This window comes from Microcebus murinus, chromosome 17, assembly GCF_040939455.1.
Source record: "Microcebus murinus isolate Inina chromosome 17, M.murinus_Inina_mat1.0, whole genome shotgun sequence".
In the NCBI taxonomy this organism is placed as follows: domain Eukaryota; kingdom Metazoa; phylum Chordata; class Mammalia; order Primates; family Cheirogaleidae; genus Microcebus; species Microcebus murinus.
Window position 1 is genome coordinate 43,842,964 of NC_134120.1, and position 20,514 is coordinate 43,863,477.

Here is a 20,514-nt window from a genome sequence, read left to right on the forward strand (position 1 = left end):
TGATTTTTTAAAAAGTATGTCTGGAGTTTTATCAACCAGACTGCCAATTTTTTCATATCTCTAGTATTCTAATACAATAATAGTGGGGGTATAACTGATAAAACTTTTCTAGTAAGCAATTTGGCTAAACCAATCAAAAACCATTAGAATGTGCAAACCCCTTTCACCAAGAAATTCCATTTCTAGTTTCTCCTAAAGAAGTAATCAGATATATTCCAAAATCTGCAAATGATGCAGTTTTGCACAGCTGTTTACAATAGTGAAAAGCTGAATAAAACTTAAAAAATTGGACAAAAGTGAGGGACTAGTTAATTCACTATGACATACCCAGAAGAAAACAATGCAGCCATCAGAAATTAAGCCATAGAAGAATATTTTTATTGACATGGGAAAATGTTAACAATATACTTCTATATGAAATATGTAGGATACAAAACAGTATATACAGTTTAATACTATTTTTGTGGAAAGAAAAATAGCCATATATACAAAATCATGCATAAGAAAAAATAATAAAAGGATGTACATACCAAATATTAACAATGGTTATCTCTGGACAGTGGAATCAGAGGTGATTATGTAATTTTCCCAGTAAATTTCCCTGTCCTCCAAACATTATCTTCTTCATGCCATTCTGTCTTGGTGGTGATTAGTTTGATACAATTCTCTTCAGATGGGCTGTTTCATCATATACACCTCCAAAGCATACTTTTGATGCAACTACTGCTTTTCCCATTTAAAAAGTAGATGCTACTTGCTCTTACATACTGACAAGTGAAGAGTATTTTTAACTAATATACTATAAAATATGCCACAGCACAGATCTGGTTATAGAAAATTATTACTTAGAGAATTGAAAAATCCTCTAATCGACAGAAATTTTAAACAGAGGGAAAAATACTATCATCGGAGTTTCCATAATCAGTAGTGTGTGAAATAACTCAGAGTTCAGAACTGGAGAATTCTGAATCTTTCCCTCTTACCAGCTAACTGACTTTGGGTAAAAAATATTAGGTTTTTTTTTTAGTCAGTAAAATATGGCTAATAATTCTGTAGAAAGAAGCAAAAATAAGTTTCTTATTGTTTCCTGCCTCCTTTCATAGGTTTGACATGCCAAAACTGTGAGATTACATTAATGTTGATAAATGTCTTTAACTTCTCTAATTATTTTAACAGTTAATACATAGGACATACTTTTCATGGAAATGAGATTAGTGTTCTAAATATACAGAGGTCATCCTCTGATGACTCTTGATAACTCACAATATTAAATATAGTTATAATAAATACAATTTATATTTTATGTGTCAGAATCCATCCTAGTGTAAAGCTATTTACTAGAATTCTGATTAAAAATACCAAGTGAGGATGTTGGATCTTTTAAAGATAAAATATCAAAGAAAGGGAAAAATATTTGTGTGTTTAATTCTCTGCTGCTTTTCATGCTCTAGTGCCATCCCAAAGTTGCCTTCTACTTTCTGTTACCTCCCCTTGGGAAGGGAAGTTCAGGCAAATCTGTGATCAACTTCTAACTATTCCCAATCATATCTGAAAGAGAAGAGTCAATGACTTATCATTATATCTCAAAGGTACATTTATTGTCTAAATGCCTAGGGGTAACTTGCAGATTAAAATAATATAAAAGCACTGCTAAAAAGGAAGATTTGATAAGAATGAGGAAAAAGAGATTTTCTTTGTTTTTCCAATCAAAAAGTTTGCTCCTTCTTTCCACAAAATCATGAAATTGAGAAAGCAGGCTGGAGCACAGATGGGAAGTGCGCATCAAATTCATGTAACTATATAACATACTCCTGCTCTATACCAGTGTCATTCTGCCACCTCTATCCCATTCTATAAATGTTCCAATAACCATAGCATAGCTTCTAGCATATTTCTAATTCCTCAATGAAGATCACAAGAAAGGTACTTCCAGGTTGTTAAAAGAAACTAGAATATTACACAAACACACTTCTGGGATGAAAGGAGACTACTGACACTCCATATTTATTGCTTTACACTACAAGAATTAAACAAAAAAAGCAGAGACTAGAAAACTACTTTTTGAAATTTCACAATCACCAATTTGCGACAGAAATTGAAGCATAACACTTACACTAACAAATATGTTAGATGATTTATCACCTTAGCACATAACTGCAGATGGATACTCCTGGAGTTTCACTTAATCCATTACTCAATGATGAACACTATAAAATGAAAGGTGACATACTTATGAACTATAATCACAAGAAGAAACTTTCCAAGATCAATCTTAAATGAGCTCCTATTCCAATAAGCCATAAAGAGCAGTAATAGGCAATATTCGTTTAACAGTACAAGAATCTCGATGACAAGAAACCAGGTATTTATATTCCTCTGGAGACATTTCTTCCCCACCTAACAAAGGCACTTGACACGTACTGAAATGGACAGTTAATTCAGATACTGCCCTGGGCAACTGTTACCTTCCTAAAATTAGATGAAGTGGTGATTAAATTCAAATTAGTTCTTCCAAATAAGCCTGAAACACACATGAATATATCATAAGTTCTCTATTTTTGGCAGATGATATAATCAAAGAAGAAAAGATAATGTTGGTGTCCACGCTGAACTGGCTGACTTGAGCAGTCAAGGATACTCTCTTTGCATATTCCTTGATGACTATGGAATATGTGTATAATTATAGGCAAATTAACCTTTCATATAGTTTCAGGTATTAGTGTTCACTCCTCTTCTTGTCTTTTTTTACTTTTTTGTTCTTTCCCAAAGCCTTAGATGATTCCTCCTAAAAAAGACACAATCAATACTGTTGTTAAATCTAATCGCATAAACTATATATATTATGGTGAGGGCATAATCACTTTCATATATATCTTTGCATTTTACATGGCATTTTCACTTATAGTCTATTACAATATTGTCAAAACAATCATGAATAAACAAGGAAGAATTATTTATCTAGATTTATGTTTCAATAACTTCAATACTATGTAATCTATTGTCCACTTTCTCAAGTAAGACAGTAGGGTTAAGATATGAACATGCTTAAAATACTAAACAAACTCAAAGTATAATGGAAGAAAGTATCTAAAGGCATGCCAGGGGAAGGGGAAATACTTTGACATTAACAGAGAATTTTAGAATTTTATAGATATTTAAAGAACATGTAGTCCACTGTGACATTAGCTACAACCTCTCTGGATCTCAATTTTAGAGGGTGGAACCTAGTTGGTCTTGAAAGGTTTTCTAATTATGAAATTCCATGAACCTATGAAATCAAGGTTTGAAGGGATGGAGTGGTCTGCCCAAGGTCACATGACTGGCCAGGCACACAGTTTTGATTGGATCCTGTGTCTCCAGCTTCATAGACCTAAGGTTTTACTAATGCACCACCCACACTCTGATTCGCTCTTAATTTCTGTCTTTTTTTTTTTTTTTTTAATTTCACGGGCAGTGATGAGAAAGTCTCTTGATATAGTATCAATAGCCACTTACAGGTGAATTTGTATAGTTCTTCTCCACTAGTATGTTTCTGGCACAGTTGTTAATATGTTTAAAGCGATCTGGTCCCAGCAGAATCCCTCCATACCAGCGTGACACCACCACCATGACATTCCTCACATTCAAAATCTGTTATTTTCAAAAGCATAATTAGATACACAGATAGACATGTACAAATGACTTTTAAAGGAGAATGAGATAATCCATGTATAAAATTGCACATAAAATTTCCCAGTGACTTTAATGGCAGAGCCATAGGAGTATGCACTGAGTGAGATTACTCACAACTCATGGGATGAAATATTAGAACAGAAGGGAATTTGGAAAACTAATACTGTGTTCCATGATGTCCTCAAATTATAAAAACTGGGGCAAGTGGGCAGAATAAAAGCGAGACCATGCAAGTTGGGTGCCAGTTCTTGGTGACTTCAGCCAGAGCAGCTCAGTGTAGGCCCCCTTTTACCACCAGGTCAAACAGCAACAAAAAACCTGACTCTAAACAAACTACTGGAGAAAACGGGGGCTGCATGGGTAATCAATTGCTAGTGCCTACCAGTAAGATCTTCATCAGTTTGACATTTGTCAAATGCTGCCCTTAATTTGTGAAGCCCACCAGTCTACAGGTCTGACCCACACACAGAGCTCCTACTCAAGGGACAGGCCTAGTTAGAAAACAAACCTCCACATACAGTAACAGAAGAAACCAAGTAACTACCTTAGGAAAAAAACAATCCATTCTTAAAATTAATGGACAATCAATGATCACCAGACAGATGAAGAAAATCCAGCAGCATGAAAGAGAAAGCACAAGATAAACAAACTAAAATGGACCAGGAAAAATTTAAGGGTGAGAACATCTGAAAAAAAGAAACTCTAATTAATATACTCAGAGCAATTTTAGAAAATATTGGATCCATAAATCAGAACAGAATACTATAAAAAAAGAAAATTAAAGAACAAGAAAGAACTCTTAAAAATTAAATACATGGTTGCTAAAAAAATTAAAAATTCAACAGAAATTCTGGGAGACAGTCAAGAAAATGTCTCAGAACATAAAGACAATGAGATGAACAACTTAATAAAAAAAGAAACATTCTGGATCTATCCAGAAATTCCCATATCCAACTAACAGGAATACCACGAAGATACAGAACAGAAAAAAGAAAGGGGAGGAAACTGTGAAAAAAACAAAGAGAACAAGTTTTCCCAAAGTTGAAGACAATCTTCTATTGTCTGTCATTAAAGCATAGCACTATTATTAACTATTTGCTTTCTGCCCCATATCCAACAGTTAAAATTTTTAATCAATATTTTTAAATTAACTACTAATTATATAGTAGTTTATTTAACTGATTTACTTATTCCTAAATGGACCTCTGTTTTGTTGAGAAATTTTATGGCTCATATAAGAACAAGATTAACAGAGTTTAACTTATGCCTACCTCCATGAGATGAAGGAGACGTCCACCAGCTGCTGTTTCCCCATCATCCTCACAGTCTTGCAAGAAGGTCTGTTTATCCTCACAATATATTCTGGAAATACATATAACAGTGTTATACTTTGAAACCTAAAATATTATAATAAAAAAAGTTATTCCTTAATACTTGTTGCAATCAACTGGATTACTTCCAAAATCACCATATTTGTTTTTAAAAAATCCTTCTTGAACTATACATTAGATATATTTGCACTGATGATTTACTATCCAGTGTAATTTGCCTTTTTAATATTTGAGAAAGCTGAGAATCAAAAATGGTGCTCTTATGGGAAGGTGAATTTATATATCTGACCATTTTCCTTATTTCATTTAACCTTGAAGCTACAGAGAGGCCACTGAAAAACATTTACTGAGACTCTACTGTACAGAAGCATTATAATAACAGGCACAAATGACCTAATATAAAAGAAATAAACAGTGTACTCCTGTCTTCAAAGTGCCTTAAAATGTACTGAAATAAACCAAAAGTATATAAAGAAAGATGAAGGCAATAAAACCAACATCATCTTATTCTAGTCATCAAGCATTTCTATTTTCCCTCTTCTGATTAAGAATTTATTATTATTATTATTTTAGAGATAGGGTCTTGTTCTTTTGCTCACGCTAGAGATTTATTTTTCTCTTTAAAATTTTCCCCTTAATGGTTATTATTAGAGACAAATCATGGCATTTTTATCCACTTAAGTTATCTAGAAAATTAGTATTTGGAATAATCATGTAGGACTACAATGTAGTAGAATAAGCTCAGCAAATAAGTACTAGATATATAAAACAAACAAAAATGCCAGTTAAGGTATGCCATCTAGTGGATTTCTTAGGCCCCTACAACGGTATCATATGGAACTGGGCAAATGTGAGATACTCTCCTACCTACTGCCATAAAAAGCTGGAAACTTGTTTTTATTACTTAAAAGGCAGAGTCTTGCTCTGCTGCCTAGGCTGGAGTGCACTGATGCAATCATAGCTCACTGCAGCCTCTGCCAAACCTAGGTTCAAGTGATCCTCCTGCCCGCAGCCTCCTGAGTAGCTGGGACTACAGATACATGCCACCGGGCCTAGCTCCCTTTTTTTTTTTTTTTTTTTTTTTTTTAGAAACAGGGTCTCACTATATTGCCCAAGCTGGTATCAAACTCCTGGGCTCAAGTAATCCTGCCTCAGGGCCTCCCTAATGCTGGAGTTACAGGCCTGAGCCACCACATCCAGCTTGGAAACTTTTTATGTAAATCTTAAAAGCTATAAAAGCTCATCTATGCACCTAAATCAGTTATATTATCTTGCAGCAGTCATATTCATTCATTCACTCATCCTTCCTTCCATCCGTGTATTATCCACTCGCTCAGTAAATATTTACTGACCATCTACCACAAGAAGGCTCTACTATTACTTAGAGTTGACCTCATTTGAGAAGTTAGTATTATTAAGCAAAATTGTATACAACAAATTTAAGGCAAAAAGGAGTCAGGAATTGGTTTAGATTAGGCTTATAATCTAACTGCATAATTTTATGGAACAAATGAAGAAAATTTGACTATATAAATCAGTACTGTTACATTTTTTAAAAAAATGAACCTATGGGAAATGTTCACTAACCCTTTCCTCACATGCCAGGAAGATAATGGCGCAGCATCCAATAACTGTGTGTATCAGTGGCCTGAAGTGCGCCCCGTAACTCCAAAGCAGGAACACAGCCCTAGTACCAGAAAGTAACCTTAAAAGGACCCTAAGCATTCAAAATACACAAACTCCACAAACCAAAGTTCATTTATTTTATTCCCAGTGGGGTCCCTAACGCCTCCACTTTGTGTCTTTTTAGTTTTATCTGAAAAACAATTCTGACATGCTGAACCTTCATTCCCAAGCATCAATTAAATAAACAAGGGCGAATGGGGGGGGGGGGGCTGCTACTTGCAGTCACGCTGACATCTGTGAGAAGCAACAGCTGATCACTTATTAATATGGAAAGACAAAGAAAAACTACAAAAACACTCACAAGAATTTTATTAAAAACCCAAAAATCTGGGGCGTCATTTAACTTTTTTTTTTTTTTTTAACAATTTAGGGTCGGCCAGGCGTGGTGGCTCACGCCTGTAATCCTAGCACTCTGGGAGGCAGGCAGATTGCTCAAGGTCAGGAGTTTGAAACCAGCCTGAGCAAGAGCAAGACCCTGTCTCTACTAAAAATAGAAAGAAATTAATTGGCCAACTAATATATATAGAAAAACATTAGCCGGGCATGGTGGTGCATGCCTGTAGTCTCAGCTACTAGGGAGGCTGAGGCAGGAGGATTGCTTGAGCCCAGGAGTTTGAGGTTGCTGTGAGCTAGACTGATGCCACGGCACTCACTCTAGCCTGGGCAACAAAGGGAGACTCTGCCTCAAAAAAAAAAAAAACAATTTAGGGTCAACATTGTGTACAAATTGTTGATGCTGTAGCCACACAGTCATGGAGGAGCGAAATAAAGAGACAAATAGAATTGGATTATCAAATTCAGCTCTATGACTTAACAGCTATGGGATCGTGAAAAAGTTAACCTTTTTACAGCAGCATAACTGCTGAAATAATCAGAATTGATTTATATAAAGTGTTGGCACAGAGCAGGCACTCAATAAACATGTGAAATGAATGAACGTTAACTATTATCATTTCACAGTACTTTCTAATCACTGACAGCATAGTCTAATTCAGGCGTCCTCAAACTGCGGCCCGCCAGAGGACGTTTATCTGGCCCTCTGGGTGTTTTTGCCTCTGCTGCCTGTCCTGCTTAGCAGCCGACTCATCCCAGGCCCACAGTGCGCCGCACTCACCAACGGCCCTCCAACAGTCTGAGGGACAGCGAACTGGCCCCGTTTGAAAAGTTTGACGACCTCTAGTCTAATTCCTTATTTTCATATTGAAGGCCCTAAGAAAACATTACAATTCTGTCTGGTGATATTCTATTAAGAAGGGAATTACAGAACAAATAGTTGTAAGTTTTGGAACTTACAGAGATGTGAACTTAGTAGTATTAAAAACTCACCTATTCAAAGAGATGAATTTTTTTGAGTTTGGATTTCAGATAGCCCAGATTTTACAGTTTCAATCACATTTTAAATTTGTGCCAAATCCCTATGTTGATATTCTGATTTGTTTTTAGGCCTAAACTATGTTCTTTTAGGTCTTCATAATTTAAAAAATATGTCCTTCATCTCTTCACTTATAAATTACCAAAAATCCATATAAAAACCTTAGTACAAAACTAAAAGGCACATAATAAAAGAAGTACTCTTAATGCACTGCTGATGGGAGCACAATTTGATTTTAAAAACCTTTGGAAGAAATTTGGCAATACATATCAAGAGTTTCAAAAATGTTCACACATTATGATAATTTTACTTCTAAGAATTTATTCTTTCTTCTTTTTAATTATATCTCCATTTCATTTCAAAATGGAATCTGAAGCAACTAGAACCTATCCTGAAGAAATAACCTAAAAAGTATACAAGATGTTCACTGGCCCATTCTTCACAATAGTGAAAAATACAAAAAAACTATAACAAAAAGGAAATGGTTAAATAAATAGTAGTACAGAGCCTCAAACACTAACTATCATTAAAACAGTATTTATCAAGCAGTTATAACAACATGATAAAGTGCTTTTGTTTAAGAAAAAAATCAGAGATAAGCCTAAGGCATTGGAAAAATATTAATAAACTCTGCACAGAAAAGACAAAAAATATATCAAAATATTGTCCGTTATCTCTAATGGCAGAAAATGCTTGATTTTTCCCTCCAAATCTTTTTTTGTTTTCAGCAATTTCCACATATTCTACATGTCTTTACTATCATAATAGAAAAAATACTTTATAGTTACTTTTTAAAATCATGCATTTCCCCTATTTTTTTAAAAGTTGCAAATTCCAAAAATTATGATGATTACTCACCTGTAGGCATAGATGTTGTGGGTGGCACTAGCTATTTTCTTATTCTCATACAGTTTGGAAAGAACCATTTTCACCTTTAAAACAGCAATAATATAAATAAAATATGCTTTTTATTTGCTCTGTAAATAAATGCTAGAAAAATATCTTAAAAGCACATTATATTAAAATAGTCATTTAAAGAACTTATTGTACACTGAAAAAGCCATTTCCAAAGTTTTCTTCTCATTTTAAGGGCAAAAACAGGTATTCTCAATTGGTATAGAAATGACAGACCTGGTATTTTTCAGCACTATCAACAAATATTTGGGCACTATGTCTAATGCACTGTATATGAAAACTTGATCTCCATATAGAGAATTTTAAATGGAAATGTAAGAATTTCTAAAAATTGTCTCTGAAATTTATCAAATGTATATCTCTAATATAGTAGGTGTACAATAATGGTATGTTCCATATGTTATAAAACCAGAACTTTCTCTAGGAGTCAAGTAAAGTTCATAGAGGAGGTCACACGAGCCAGGTCATGAAAAGTAAGTGGTAGTTCTGCATCAAAAGGAAAGATGGGGAAGGAAGAAAACATACCACTCAGAGGAAGCAGCATATAGATATGTAGGAACTAGAGTGATAAGATTTAGTAAATAGAAATAAAGGATACCCAGTTAAATTTGAATTTTGATAAACAACAAGTAATTTTCTAGTATAAGTATGTCCCATACAATAATGTTTATCTGAAATTCAAATTTAACCAGTTATCCTGTATTCTATCTAGCAACCCTAGCAGGTACATAAAAGAGAAAGTTTCAGGAAATTTTATGTAGCCATAACTTAGAGTATGAACAAAATGATAGAAGGTGTGTCACAAATGATAACCTAGTGTCGTATAACAAATGGCCTTGTAGAAGAAGTTTAGATTTTTCCCTTGAAGGCAATGGAAATCAGCAAAGATTATGTGTGTGAGGGTGGACGAGGGAAAAGAGAATGGTCAGACTTTTCAGGAAGGTTGTAACTGACAACAAGTATGGAAGAAATATGGTGGTAGGAAAGACTGAGCTAGAGCTGATGAGATCAATCTGGGTCACAAATTGTGCAGTCCTGTTTACTGTTTTTTAACCTTTCATGTACTCAGACTCCTTTTTTTTCTTCTCCCAGAGGCAAGTTCTCCCTACAGAAGAGAACCAGCCCCCTAAAGAAACTCTACAAAGTCTATTCCATGGACAGAGCAGAGGCAGGGTCTCTCTGCATAGAAGAACCAGCCAGATTCTTGAACAATAGAATAAAGTAGACAATGACCTCTAAAATGTGTTTCAGCTCTCACAAATTATGATCCTTTAAGTCTAACTACGATCAGAAACAGAAAGAGGATCCAGGATGACCAGACTCAGAACAGAATGTATTATTAGGAGGACTCTAGCAAGATTATGAGCAAAGGTGAAACACAAAATAGGATTCCTGAGAGAAAAGATGAGAAGGCTACACCAGAAGCTATTATCTTGACCACAAGGCAATGCAGAAAAGAACTTCCTCTACCAGAGACTAACAGGAAGTGAAAAAGCTTGGTACAAAGAACTGTATCCTGAAAGGTCAGGGCTTTAAAAGACCTTAAAGAGTAAGCAGGCGTCCTCAAACTACAGCCCACGGGCCACATGCGGGTGTTTTTCCCCGTTTGTTTTACATTTTTACTTCAAAATAAAGTATGTGCAGTGTGCATAGGAATTTGTTCATAGTTTTTTTTAAACTATAGTCCAGCCCTCCAACGGTCTGAGGGACACTGAACTGGCCCCCTGTTTAAAAAGTTTGAGGACCCCTGGAGTAAAGTAATTGCAAAAACCAAAAGAAAAGGAGTAATGCCTAAAACTTGTGTTTAATAATGAGACTTTTTAAAAATTGTAACTTTACAGATAGTATTGAAATTGCTTTGTACATCAATAAAATTTAAGCTGGGCTAAAATACAGAAACAAGGAAGAAGAAAGGGATTATGCTGAAAAGAAAGTAAGAAAGGCAAAGCTCTAGCAATATAGTTTTTGACTGAAAAGTCTCCCATTTATATCCGTAAGGAGGAATAAGGTCACATCAGATTAGGAAGCAGAAGAGAAAAGAAATCAAGTAGGGAAGATTGGGCTTAGCCTATCTGTCCACTGTCCCCTTTGTTGAGCAACAGTGGAATGGACTTAGTTTCACAGAACTCCCACTTCACAGGACAAATAATTCTTTTTAACAAGCTATTAAGCATCATACTTTCTTTTCTATAATAATGCAACGGATATTTCTTATTTAAAGATTCATTAGAAGGTTAAGCCCTAATTAGAGTTTAGATACAATTTTGAAAGTAGTGACAAACAGAAACAAAACAAAATCTTCCATGATTCACAGTAATAATTTAGGAGTAGGAAGATAAGCAAATGCTTTTTATCCTATGTGAAAATTAAACATGAAAGTAAAAATAAGCAGAATACTACAAAATCACTTACGTGAATTACTTTGGTAAAACAACATCAAAGTGAGCTAGACATAGAAACTTTACCTGTTTGGGACAAACAACTGGAGCCAAGTGTGCCTGAAAAGTACTTCTTCGATCTGTGATAGGAATGCCATGATCAATTGGAGGTAATTCTTCTATTTCTATAAATTTAAAGAATTTAAATGAATTTTTTTAAAACTCTTACATTAAAATACTGAAAAGTTGGCAATGGGGAGAATCAGGAAATAAATGTAAATTATATGGCAAATCAAGTAAAATAGCCATTAATAACCATCCACCAAAATTAAATCTAAATTATAATTTTAAACAAAAAGTTTTTAAGTATATTTTATTTATTAATACATAAGATAAAAATACTTGACTTATAAATGATTTTCACCTGCCAAGGTTACCCAGTGGAAGTGATGGGTTGGGATTCAAATTCTTGATTTTTGTGGTAGTGTAAGTAGGTATGATATCTAACACAATATCTAATTTTTAAGAGTGTAAAGTGGTCCTGAAACCAAAGACTTAATAGCTGCTAACATATAACAACTTATTTATCCATTCCATTATTGACAGACCTCTAGGTTGGGTCTTTAAATGACTTTATATCGTGTAGCTATAATATTTTCTGCTAATAAAACTGTTCCTATTCATATGATGGAATTAAATACATCAATAATAATTCAAGCCGGGCACGGTGGCTCACGCCTGTAATCCTAGCACTCTGGGAGGCTGAGGCGGGCGGATTGCTCGAGGTCAGGAGTTCAAAACCAGCCTGAGCAAGAGCAAGACCCCGTCTCTACTATAAACAGAAAGAAATTAATTGGCCAACTAATATATATATAAAATTAGCTGGGCATGGTGGCACATGCCTGTAGTCCCAGCTACTCGGGAGGCTGAGGCAGAAGGATTGCTTGAGCCCAGGAGTTTGAGGTTGCTGTGAGCTAGGCTGACGCCACGGCACTCACTCTAGCCTGGTCAACAAGCGAGACTCTGTCTCAAAAATAAATAAATAAATAAATAAATAAATAATTCAAATTGGTATTTCATAAAGAGTATCAGGATTTCCAATTATTCTGACTCTTAAACAAGTTTCAGAATCACTGATCAACCCTAAACTCTGTTGAGAAACTAACCTGGCTGCTACTGCCTACCTCACTTAGGATGAAAAGTTATTGAAGACAAGACATGAGGTTCATGTAGAATGTTTTACCCTCCCTCTAATACTGCCCTTTCCTTGAACTGATTTTGACCACTGTACTAATCAACTGATTAGTACGGTGACTTAAGTACAGTGACTTAAGTGTACAGTGACTTAAGTACAGTGACTTAATCAGTGATTAAGTCAAATATAGTATTAAGGTCAAAATGAACAGCTGACTTATTGATACTATTTATGACTGATTTTTACCCTTTTTCTTTTAATGGTGGATCCTGTTTCCCAAAAGAAGTCATATGTCAAATCTACAAATAAATAAATGATTAAAATGGGAGCTACCTAGGTTGAAGTATGAAGAGGAGTCCTGGATCCCCCCCACTCTTACATTTCCTCTTTATTCTCTTCCACTAGTCCTGAGACATCACTGAGAAACATTAAACTGTCAAAATATTGTTTAAAAACTACTGTATAATGGCATAGGAAACTCCTTGTTCCCTCTGGTCTATCATGTTTTCATAAGAGACTCAGAGAACAATAACATTCAATATTTTAAAACACTAAAATTGAACACATTTTCATATAGAAACATAGAACTGGTTTTATCACATCAACCTCTTTTTAAGTTGACTACTACTTGATTATGGAACAAATTTATTTAAACAAAAACTAAACTTTTGATAAGAATGGTGGTTCATGCCTGTAATCCCATCACTTTTGGAGGCTGAGGCAGGAGGATCACTTAGAGCCTATGAGTTCAGGGCCAGCTTGGGCAACACAGAGAGATATCATTTCTTTAAGGAGAAAAAAAACCCCTAAACTCTTAAAAGGCATTTTACTAACTTTAATTTCAGTGGCTGCACTTTCAGTTAATATATTTGTGAGCATCAACTAAAATTTAACCCAGAGATATCAGGAGATAGCTAAGGACTTCAATATAGAAATATAAAAACAGGATATGAATTGAAAACATGAAAAGCCTTTTTTAGTTTCAATTTCTCCCATCACTAAATCAAAACTGAATAAGTAGCAAAAAACAAAAGGTAAATTTCCATTTTTTCTCAGCATTTATAGACTTGACAAACACCAAAATGGCCAAGGGACAGGGAAAAAAAATTTCAGTTATATGCAAATTAATAACTCCTTCCTAAAATCTGAGAGTTTACTAAATTTCTATATCATCCCAAAGAACAATACATAATACTATATAACACTCTCTCCCCATTTTCCTTGGAGGGGAGGGGGGAACCAGTCAGTTACATTATACCTGTTTGATTCTCACTGGTATCTAAATCCAATGCTTTAAGTGGATTTTCTGGCTGGCATGTTAAAATGACATCATCTTCACATTCAACATCTTCCTCTTCAGTTTTCTTCTTTACATCTGGTCCTGTAGAGACATGAGACATTATGATTAATTTACAAAGCAAATAAGAAATTACACTTTTAAAAAATCATTAGGTCCTGGTCTCTAAACACCATTCTTCAATAGAAGAAAAAGGGCTCCTAGGAAAAGTGGTTCATTCCAGGGTTGGGGCAAGGAAAACTCAAGATGAACCTGGAGTATCATGTGGTTCCAGAAATTAGGAAATGCTCTAAAAAAGATGGGGCTTATAAAAAGAACACAGGAACCAACCTGAAGGAGCTCCTGATGGCCAAAGCTGGAACAATCTGATCAATAAAATACATAACAATAGTATAGAATTTTAACCCATGGACTAAAATAATATACGTGAGTTGATACTGATATAAATAGTTAAATAAATACAAAAATGGGGAAGAGAGACATCTATTCCTCACAACAGAATTCCAATTACTAAGTGAAGAAAGAATGACAAAAACAGAGAATCAGCATTAGGCAAACATCATGGTAATAAATATTGTTGACAAGATCCACTGATGAGTATTATTTATAAAATTAGGGGGTGAAAATTTAAGAATAAGATATTAGTATAGCCTCAAAGTACCTCCCCCAAGATACAAAGAGAAAGATAGTAACTGTGATGATTAATTTTACATGTCAACTTGGCTAGGCCACAGTCCCCAGATATTTGGTTAAATACTATTCTAGAAGCTTCTGTGAAGGTATTTTTGGGATAAGATTAACATTTACATCAGTTGACTTTGAGTAAGCCAGATTGTCTTCTATAATGTGGGCCAGCCTCATCCAATCAGTTGAAGGCCTTAAAAGGAAAACACTAACCTCCCCAGAAGAAGAGAAAATTTTTCCAGCAAATGACCTTTGGATTCAAACTATAACAACTCTTCCCTGTGTCTCTAGTCTGCCAGCCTATCCTACAGATTTTGGATTTCCCTGCCTCTACAATTGTATAAGCCAATTCCTTAAAATACATCTCTCTCTCTATGTATAATCCACATATATACACATACACACACATACACATCCTATTGGGTATGTTTCTCTGGAGAATCCTGACTGCAGGATTTACAGTGGAGATACCTGGCAGACATCTTCTTATCTAAGGGATCAAGGTAAACATCACCAATAATAAGGCATATTGACATCATGAACTCCTTGATATGATGCACTATGAAGGACACAGTATCATTTTTGTGGTATTCTTACCAAAAATGGCTAAACTGACTCCAATCATGAGAAAACACTGCACAACACCAAAATGAGGGACATTCTACAAAATAACTGATCAGTACTCTTCGTGAGTGTCAACACTGTAAAAGTCAAGGAAAGACTGAAGAACTATTTTATAGTCTAGAAGAGAGTAAAGAGAAATAAAAACTAAATGCATCATAGAATCCTGGACAGGATTCTATAACAGCAGAAAGGATACTAGTAGAAAAATTTGTAAAAATTTGAATAAGCTCTATAGTTTAGTTTATAATATTATACTAATGTTAGTTTCCTATTCTTGATAGCTATATGATGTTTATGCATTAATAAGATGTTAAGAGGAAATCAAGGTAAAAGGGTATAAAAAGTTCTCTATACTATTTTCACAACTATTATAAATCTAAAATTAGTTCAAAATTTTTAGAAATTGTAAACCATTGTGTATAATTAGCTCAAAATTTAAAATTTTTATACTAAAAAAATATAATAAAGAATATATTTGTACTGAAGATTTACAGTAAAATCAAAATTAATTACTTGTCAAGTAGGTGCCCTGGAGGAGAAACTTCTTATGACATATACTGATGTCTACCTCTTACCCTTATTAGTTCTTCAGAATCCTTCCATTTTAATATGAAGTCTACAAAAACAATTTTAAAGAAAAAAAATTGTGTGTAATGCTAACACTCTGGGAGGCTGAGGCAAGAGGACTGTGTAAGGCCAGGAATTCAAGACCAGCCTGGGCAATAGCAAGACCCCATCCCTACAAAAATATTTAAAAAATTAGCCAGGCATGGTGGCCCATAACTATAGTCTCAAATTAAGGAGGCTGACACAGGAGGATCACTGCAGCCCAGGAGGTTGCAGTGAGCTATGACAACACCACTACACTGTAGCCTAGGCAACAGAGTAGGACCCTGTCAAAGAGAACAAGGGACAGGGGAGGGAACAGGAGAGGAAGAAAAAAAGAAAAGGAAAAAATCCAAACAAAAATTCTAAAAAATCAAAATAATGAATTATATAACACAAATCAATAATTAAAAGTTGAAGAGTGGCTAAATTATATTATGGATACAGGTAAGAAAGGAAAAATATCATTTTTAAGATCAATTATTAACATTTCCTAAGATCTTCTGAAGTCCTAAGTTTTAACTAGAATATATTCCATTTCTGCAATTGTTCCCATTCCAGAAAGGCAGATTGACAAAAATTAGTTTTGAGAATTTTGAAAACACTTTTCTCACAGACGCCCGTAGATGCTGCAAAATCAGAATATAGGTCATAAAAAGTTAAAGAAAATACTTGAAAAAAGACTGTTACACAGACTACCTTCCATGCAATTTATCTCTTTGATCTTAACAGCAACAGTATAAGTATCTGCATCTATCAAAAAGTGGTAAAATGTTCTAAAAATATATACATACTACTATCAATTTTAAATGTATACTGATTTTACTAAGGGAATCCTAAATAACTGGTTGCCCATAAATAACCTTTTAAAAAATTAGTAAGTAAACTATTAGATTCTTTTTTAATCCCTCTTTTTCCCAAATTGAAAACAATTCTACCAGTGGTAACACTAAAACTCAATTTGGATATTATTTTGCTCTCTAAAAGGCCTTTGTGGTAAGTGAAACAAAGACTAGCAAAGTGAAGTACTAGGAAACATTAGATTTACATATTGTCATATACTTAATGATTCAATAAAAGACTAATAATAGAGCAAAATAACAATTTTTAAATGTTCTGAAATTAGTGGTGACAGTGGTACAACTTTGGGAATATACTAAAAATCACTGACTTGTACATTTTAAAAAGGTAAATAATTAAGGCATAGGAATTATATATATCTCAAAAACATCTATTTTCAAAGTTAATTTCTCTATCCTAAGAGTGGTCATTATTCTTTCCAAAATTCTTTTTCTATTAACAGTAGACTCACTTGAAGTTAATATCTAATTTACATAGCCCAATAATTCATAAGGAATGTTACAAAGTTCACATTACATTAACAACAGTCAAAGAGAACAGAGATTTTAGACCCAAGTTCTTCCACCATCATATTCTACTTCTATAAGAGTATACTGCAATCCTCTTTATCCTCAGGGGATAGTTCCAAGACCCCCCCCCCCATGGATGCCTGCCACCATGGACAGTAAGAAACCCTATATAAACCTATGTTTTTTTCCTATTCATAGATATCTATAATCAAGTTTAATTTACAAAGTAGGCAGAGTATGATATTAACAACTAATAACAAATAAGAACAATTATATATTAACAATATACTATAATAAAAGTTATATGAATGTGGTCTCTTTCTCTCAAAATATCTTACTGTACTGTACTCACCCTCCTTGTGATGATGTGAGATGATAAAACGCCTATCTGAGTCAATAAGGTGATGGAATGGGATGGCACAAGATTTCATCGCATTATCAAAATGGCGCACAATTGAAAACTTATGATTTGTTTATTTCTGGAATTTTCCATTTAATATTTTTATTTTATTTATTTTGAGACAGAGTATCACTCTGTTGCCCCAGGTAGAGTGCATCATCATATCTCACTGCAATCTCAAACTCCTGGGCTCAAGTGATTTTCCTGCCTCAGCCTCATCAGTAGCTGGGACTACAGGTGTGTGCCACCACACCCATCTAATTTTTCTATTTTTACTAGAGATAGGGACTCACTCTTGTTCAGCTCAAACTCCTGAGCTCAAGCAATCCTCCCACCTTGGCCTCCCAGAGTGCTAGGATTACAGGCCTGAGCCACTGTGCCCAGCCCACTTAGTATTTTTAGACCACAGATGACCATGAAAAACTGAAACCATGGAAAAGCGAAACCTCAGATAAGGGGTGACCACTCTAACATGAAACCAAAGAGGCTAAACCTTATAGAAAGAAATAACCATAGTTACATGAGTACGTAAACTTTCCAGAGAAACTTATATTATGTAAAAACCATAAGCTAGAATATAGATTTTCATATAAAATTTCAATTAGAATATTTACATAAAAATTTAATTACTATAAAACAGTATTGATAGTTTTCAATCCTACCTGGTTCTGTCAACTGGGATTTTTGTATTAGAACATCTCTTATTTTCTCCACCCATAGGTAAAGAATACTTTCACCAATATTCTGTCTAAATAAAATGCAGAGAAAAAAATTTGTTATTTCAAAAAATTACCTTCTCAAATTCAAGAAAATACAAATATACTTACAACCCAAGACATTATATACAATCTAACCATGGCTTTTTAAAAAGAATTTATAAAAACATGATGAGTATTTAATATAATTTATATCAACATTAAAAATTCCAACTGGCTCAAAAAATTAGCATGGCTTACTTAAAATAAGCAGAAGAGTTGTAACCAAAGAAGGAAATAAAAATTTCTGAACTTGATCGACTAGGAAATGTAAATGTGACTTAGTTGCTACCAGTAGATATAGTTTTAGTATTGATGTCCAATCATTGCTTGTTTTTCTAAACTTTTTAAACAATTTCATACCACTAATTTGGTACACTTTTCATTTAGTATACTTATTTCAACAAAGAATGCAAAGCATATGGGAAACTCCTTCAGGGAGTCAATTTACAAGATCTAAAAGACAATTCAACAATTTTATATTCATACCTTGTTTTTGACAAAATATCCTATTGCCTAAATTGATTCATTTTGGTTCCAAATGATGTTTAGCTGCCTCAGATAATTAAATCCATCTCAAAGGATCACTGAGAAAAAAAATGTGTCATGGGTTTTAAAGTCATGTCCATAGTTACGTTAAATGATGGCAACAGCAGTAAAATAAAAACTCAAGTGTCTACTCTTTAGAGAATGACACTAATTTAGGTAAGTTTTGGTGTGCATTAGATATCACCACACTACTTCACAGCAACACTTTACCTCTTTCCTCCAAAAGTTCCCCTTGAAACCATTATCTCTCTTTACCACCACTCATCAGCACCCACCAAAGGAAACTTTCAAAATTAGCATACAGAGGAAAATAACAGTCTTCAAACTATTCTATACCCTCAAATCCTCCCCATCACACCCACAATTCTTAGCACTAAAACAATTCTCTATGTATTCTTTTGAAACCTTTCTTTTTAGAGAGAGCAAAAGTCAACTAGAAGGTTTTAAAAAATTGAGAATGTCTGTGAATTTCTTTTAAATAATTCCCATTCCTATCCTCTCTTCTCAATAAGAGACTTGGAGTAATAGAGACAGTGCAAAGTAAAATGTATTGAGTATATACTAAGCCCCAAGTACATTATATATATCAATACATTTAGTGCCAAATGTCCAACGAAGTGTATAATTTTCCTATTGTGTCAATGAGAAAACAAACCTACACAGATCAATTAACTTGTCCAAGACAGTCTTATAAGCATCAAGAAGCTCAGAACTGGAATATGAACCCAGGACTGAAGTTCAAAGTTCAAGCTGACTGCATTTTGTTCTCCTACCAAATAGCTATAACCTTAGGCAAGTAAGCCACTTGAATCTTAGGCAAGCAAGCCATTTGAACTCTTTTCCTCATCTATAAAATAAACGGTTTATCTTACATATGGCTGGGGAAAAAAAAAAATAAAATGAACGGTTTAAAGCACCTTATCTCTAAAGGTCTACTATTTCTGGGTATAAGAAATTTAAAAAAAATTTTTTTTGAGACAGAGCCTTGCTCTGTTGCCTGGGCTAGAGTGCCGTAGCATCAGCCCAGCTCACAGCAACCTCAAACTCCTGGGCTCAAGCAATTCCCATGCCTCAACCTCACCAATAGCTGGGACTACAGGCATGTGCCACCATCCCCAGCTAAGTTTTTCTATTTTTAGTAGGTGGAGGTTATCCTTGTGTCCTGCTCTTGCTAAGGCTGGTCTCCAACTCCTCAGCTTAAGGGATCCTCCCACCTTGGGCTCCAGAGTACTAGGATTACAGGCGTGAGCCAACACAACCATCCATAAAAATTTTTTAAATAAACTTATCTTAAGGTTTGGAAAAAAAAAAAAATTTACAAAGTAGTTTCCTTTCAAGTGAATGTCTTTAATTCATTTAACAAGTTTTTTTTCTTCTTGAGACAGAGTCTCGCTCTGTCACCCTGGCTAGAGTGCAGTGGTGTCACCATAGCTAACTGTAACCTCAAACTCCTGGGCTCAAGCCATCTTCCCACCTCAGCCTTCCGAGTAGCTGGGTCTACAGGAATGCCCCACCATGCCCGGATAATTTTTCTATGTTTTGTAGAGACAAAGTCTCCCTCAGACTGGTCTTGAACTCCTGGGCTCAAGAGATCCTCCTATCTGGCCTCCCAAAGTTCTGGAATTACAGGGATGAGCCACCATATCTGGCTAAATTCACTGAATAAATCTTTAAGGGCTT

At 34.6% G+C, this 20,514-nt stretch overlaps 1 protein-coding gene across 1 annotated transcript in view; it reads right to left on the minus strand.

Annotated features, from left to right (window-relative positions):
- Window positions 1-356: 356 nt before the first annotated feature.
- IMPACT (impact RWD domain protein) overlaps window positions 357-20,514 on the minus strand; it is a 31,255-nt gene continuing 11,097 nt past the window's right edge. Inside the window, exons 5-11 of the mRNA XM_012746265.2 lie at window positions 18,193-18,278; window positions 13,808-13,930; window positions 11,442-11,539; window positions 8,920-8,993; window positions 4,944-5,034; window positions 3,496-3,630; window positions 357-2,785 (exon numbers count right to left, since the gene is read on the minus strand). Coding sequence (XP_012601719.1) covers window positions 2,717-2,785; window positions 3,496-3,630; window positions 4,944-5,034; window positions 8,920-8,993; window positions 11,442-11,539; window positions 13,808-13,930; window positions 18,193-18,278 — 676 coding nt within the window. The 3' untranslated portion in view covers window positions 357-2,716. The remainder of the gene's footprint in view (window positions 2,786-3,495; window positions 3,631-4,943; window positions 5,035-8,919; window positions 8,994-11,441; window positions 11,540-13,807; window positions 13,931-18,192; window positions 18,279-20,514) is intronic.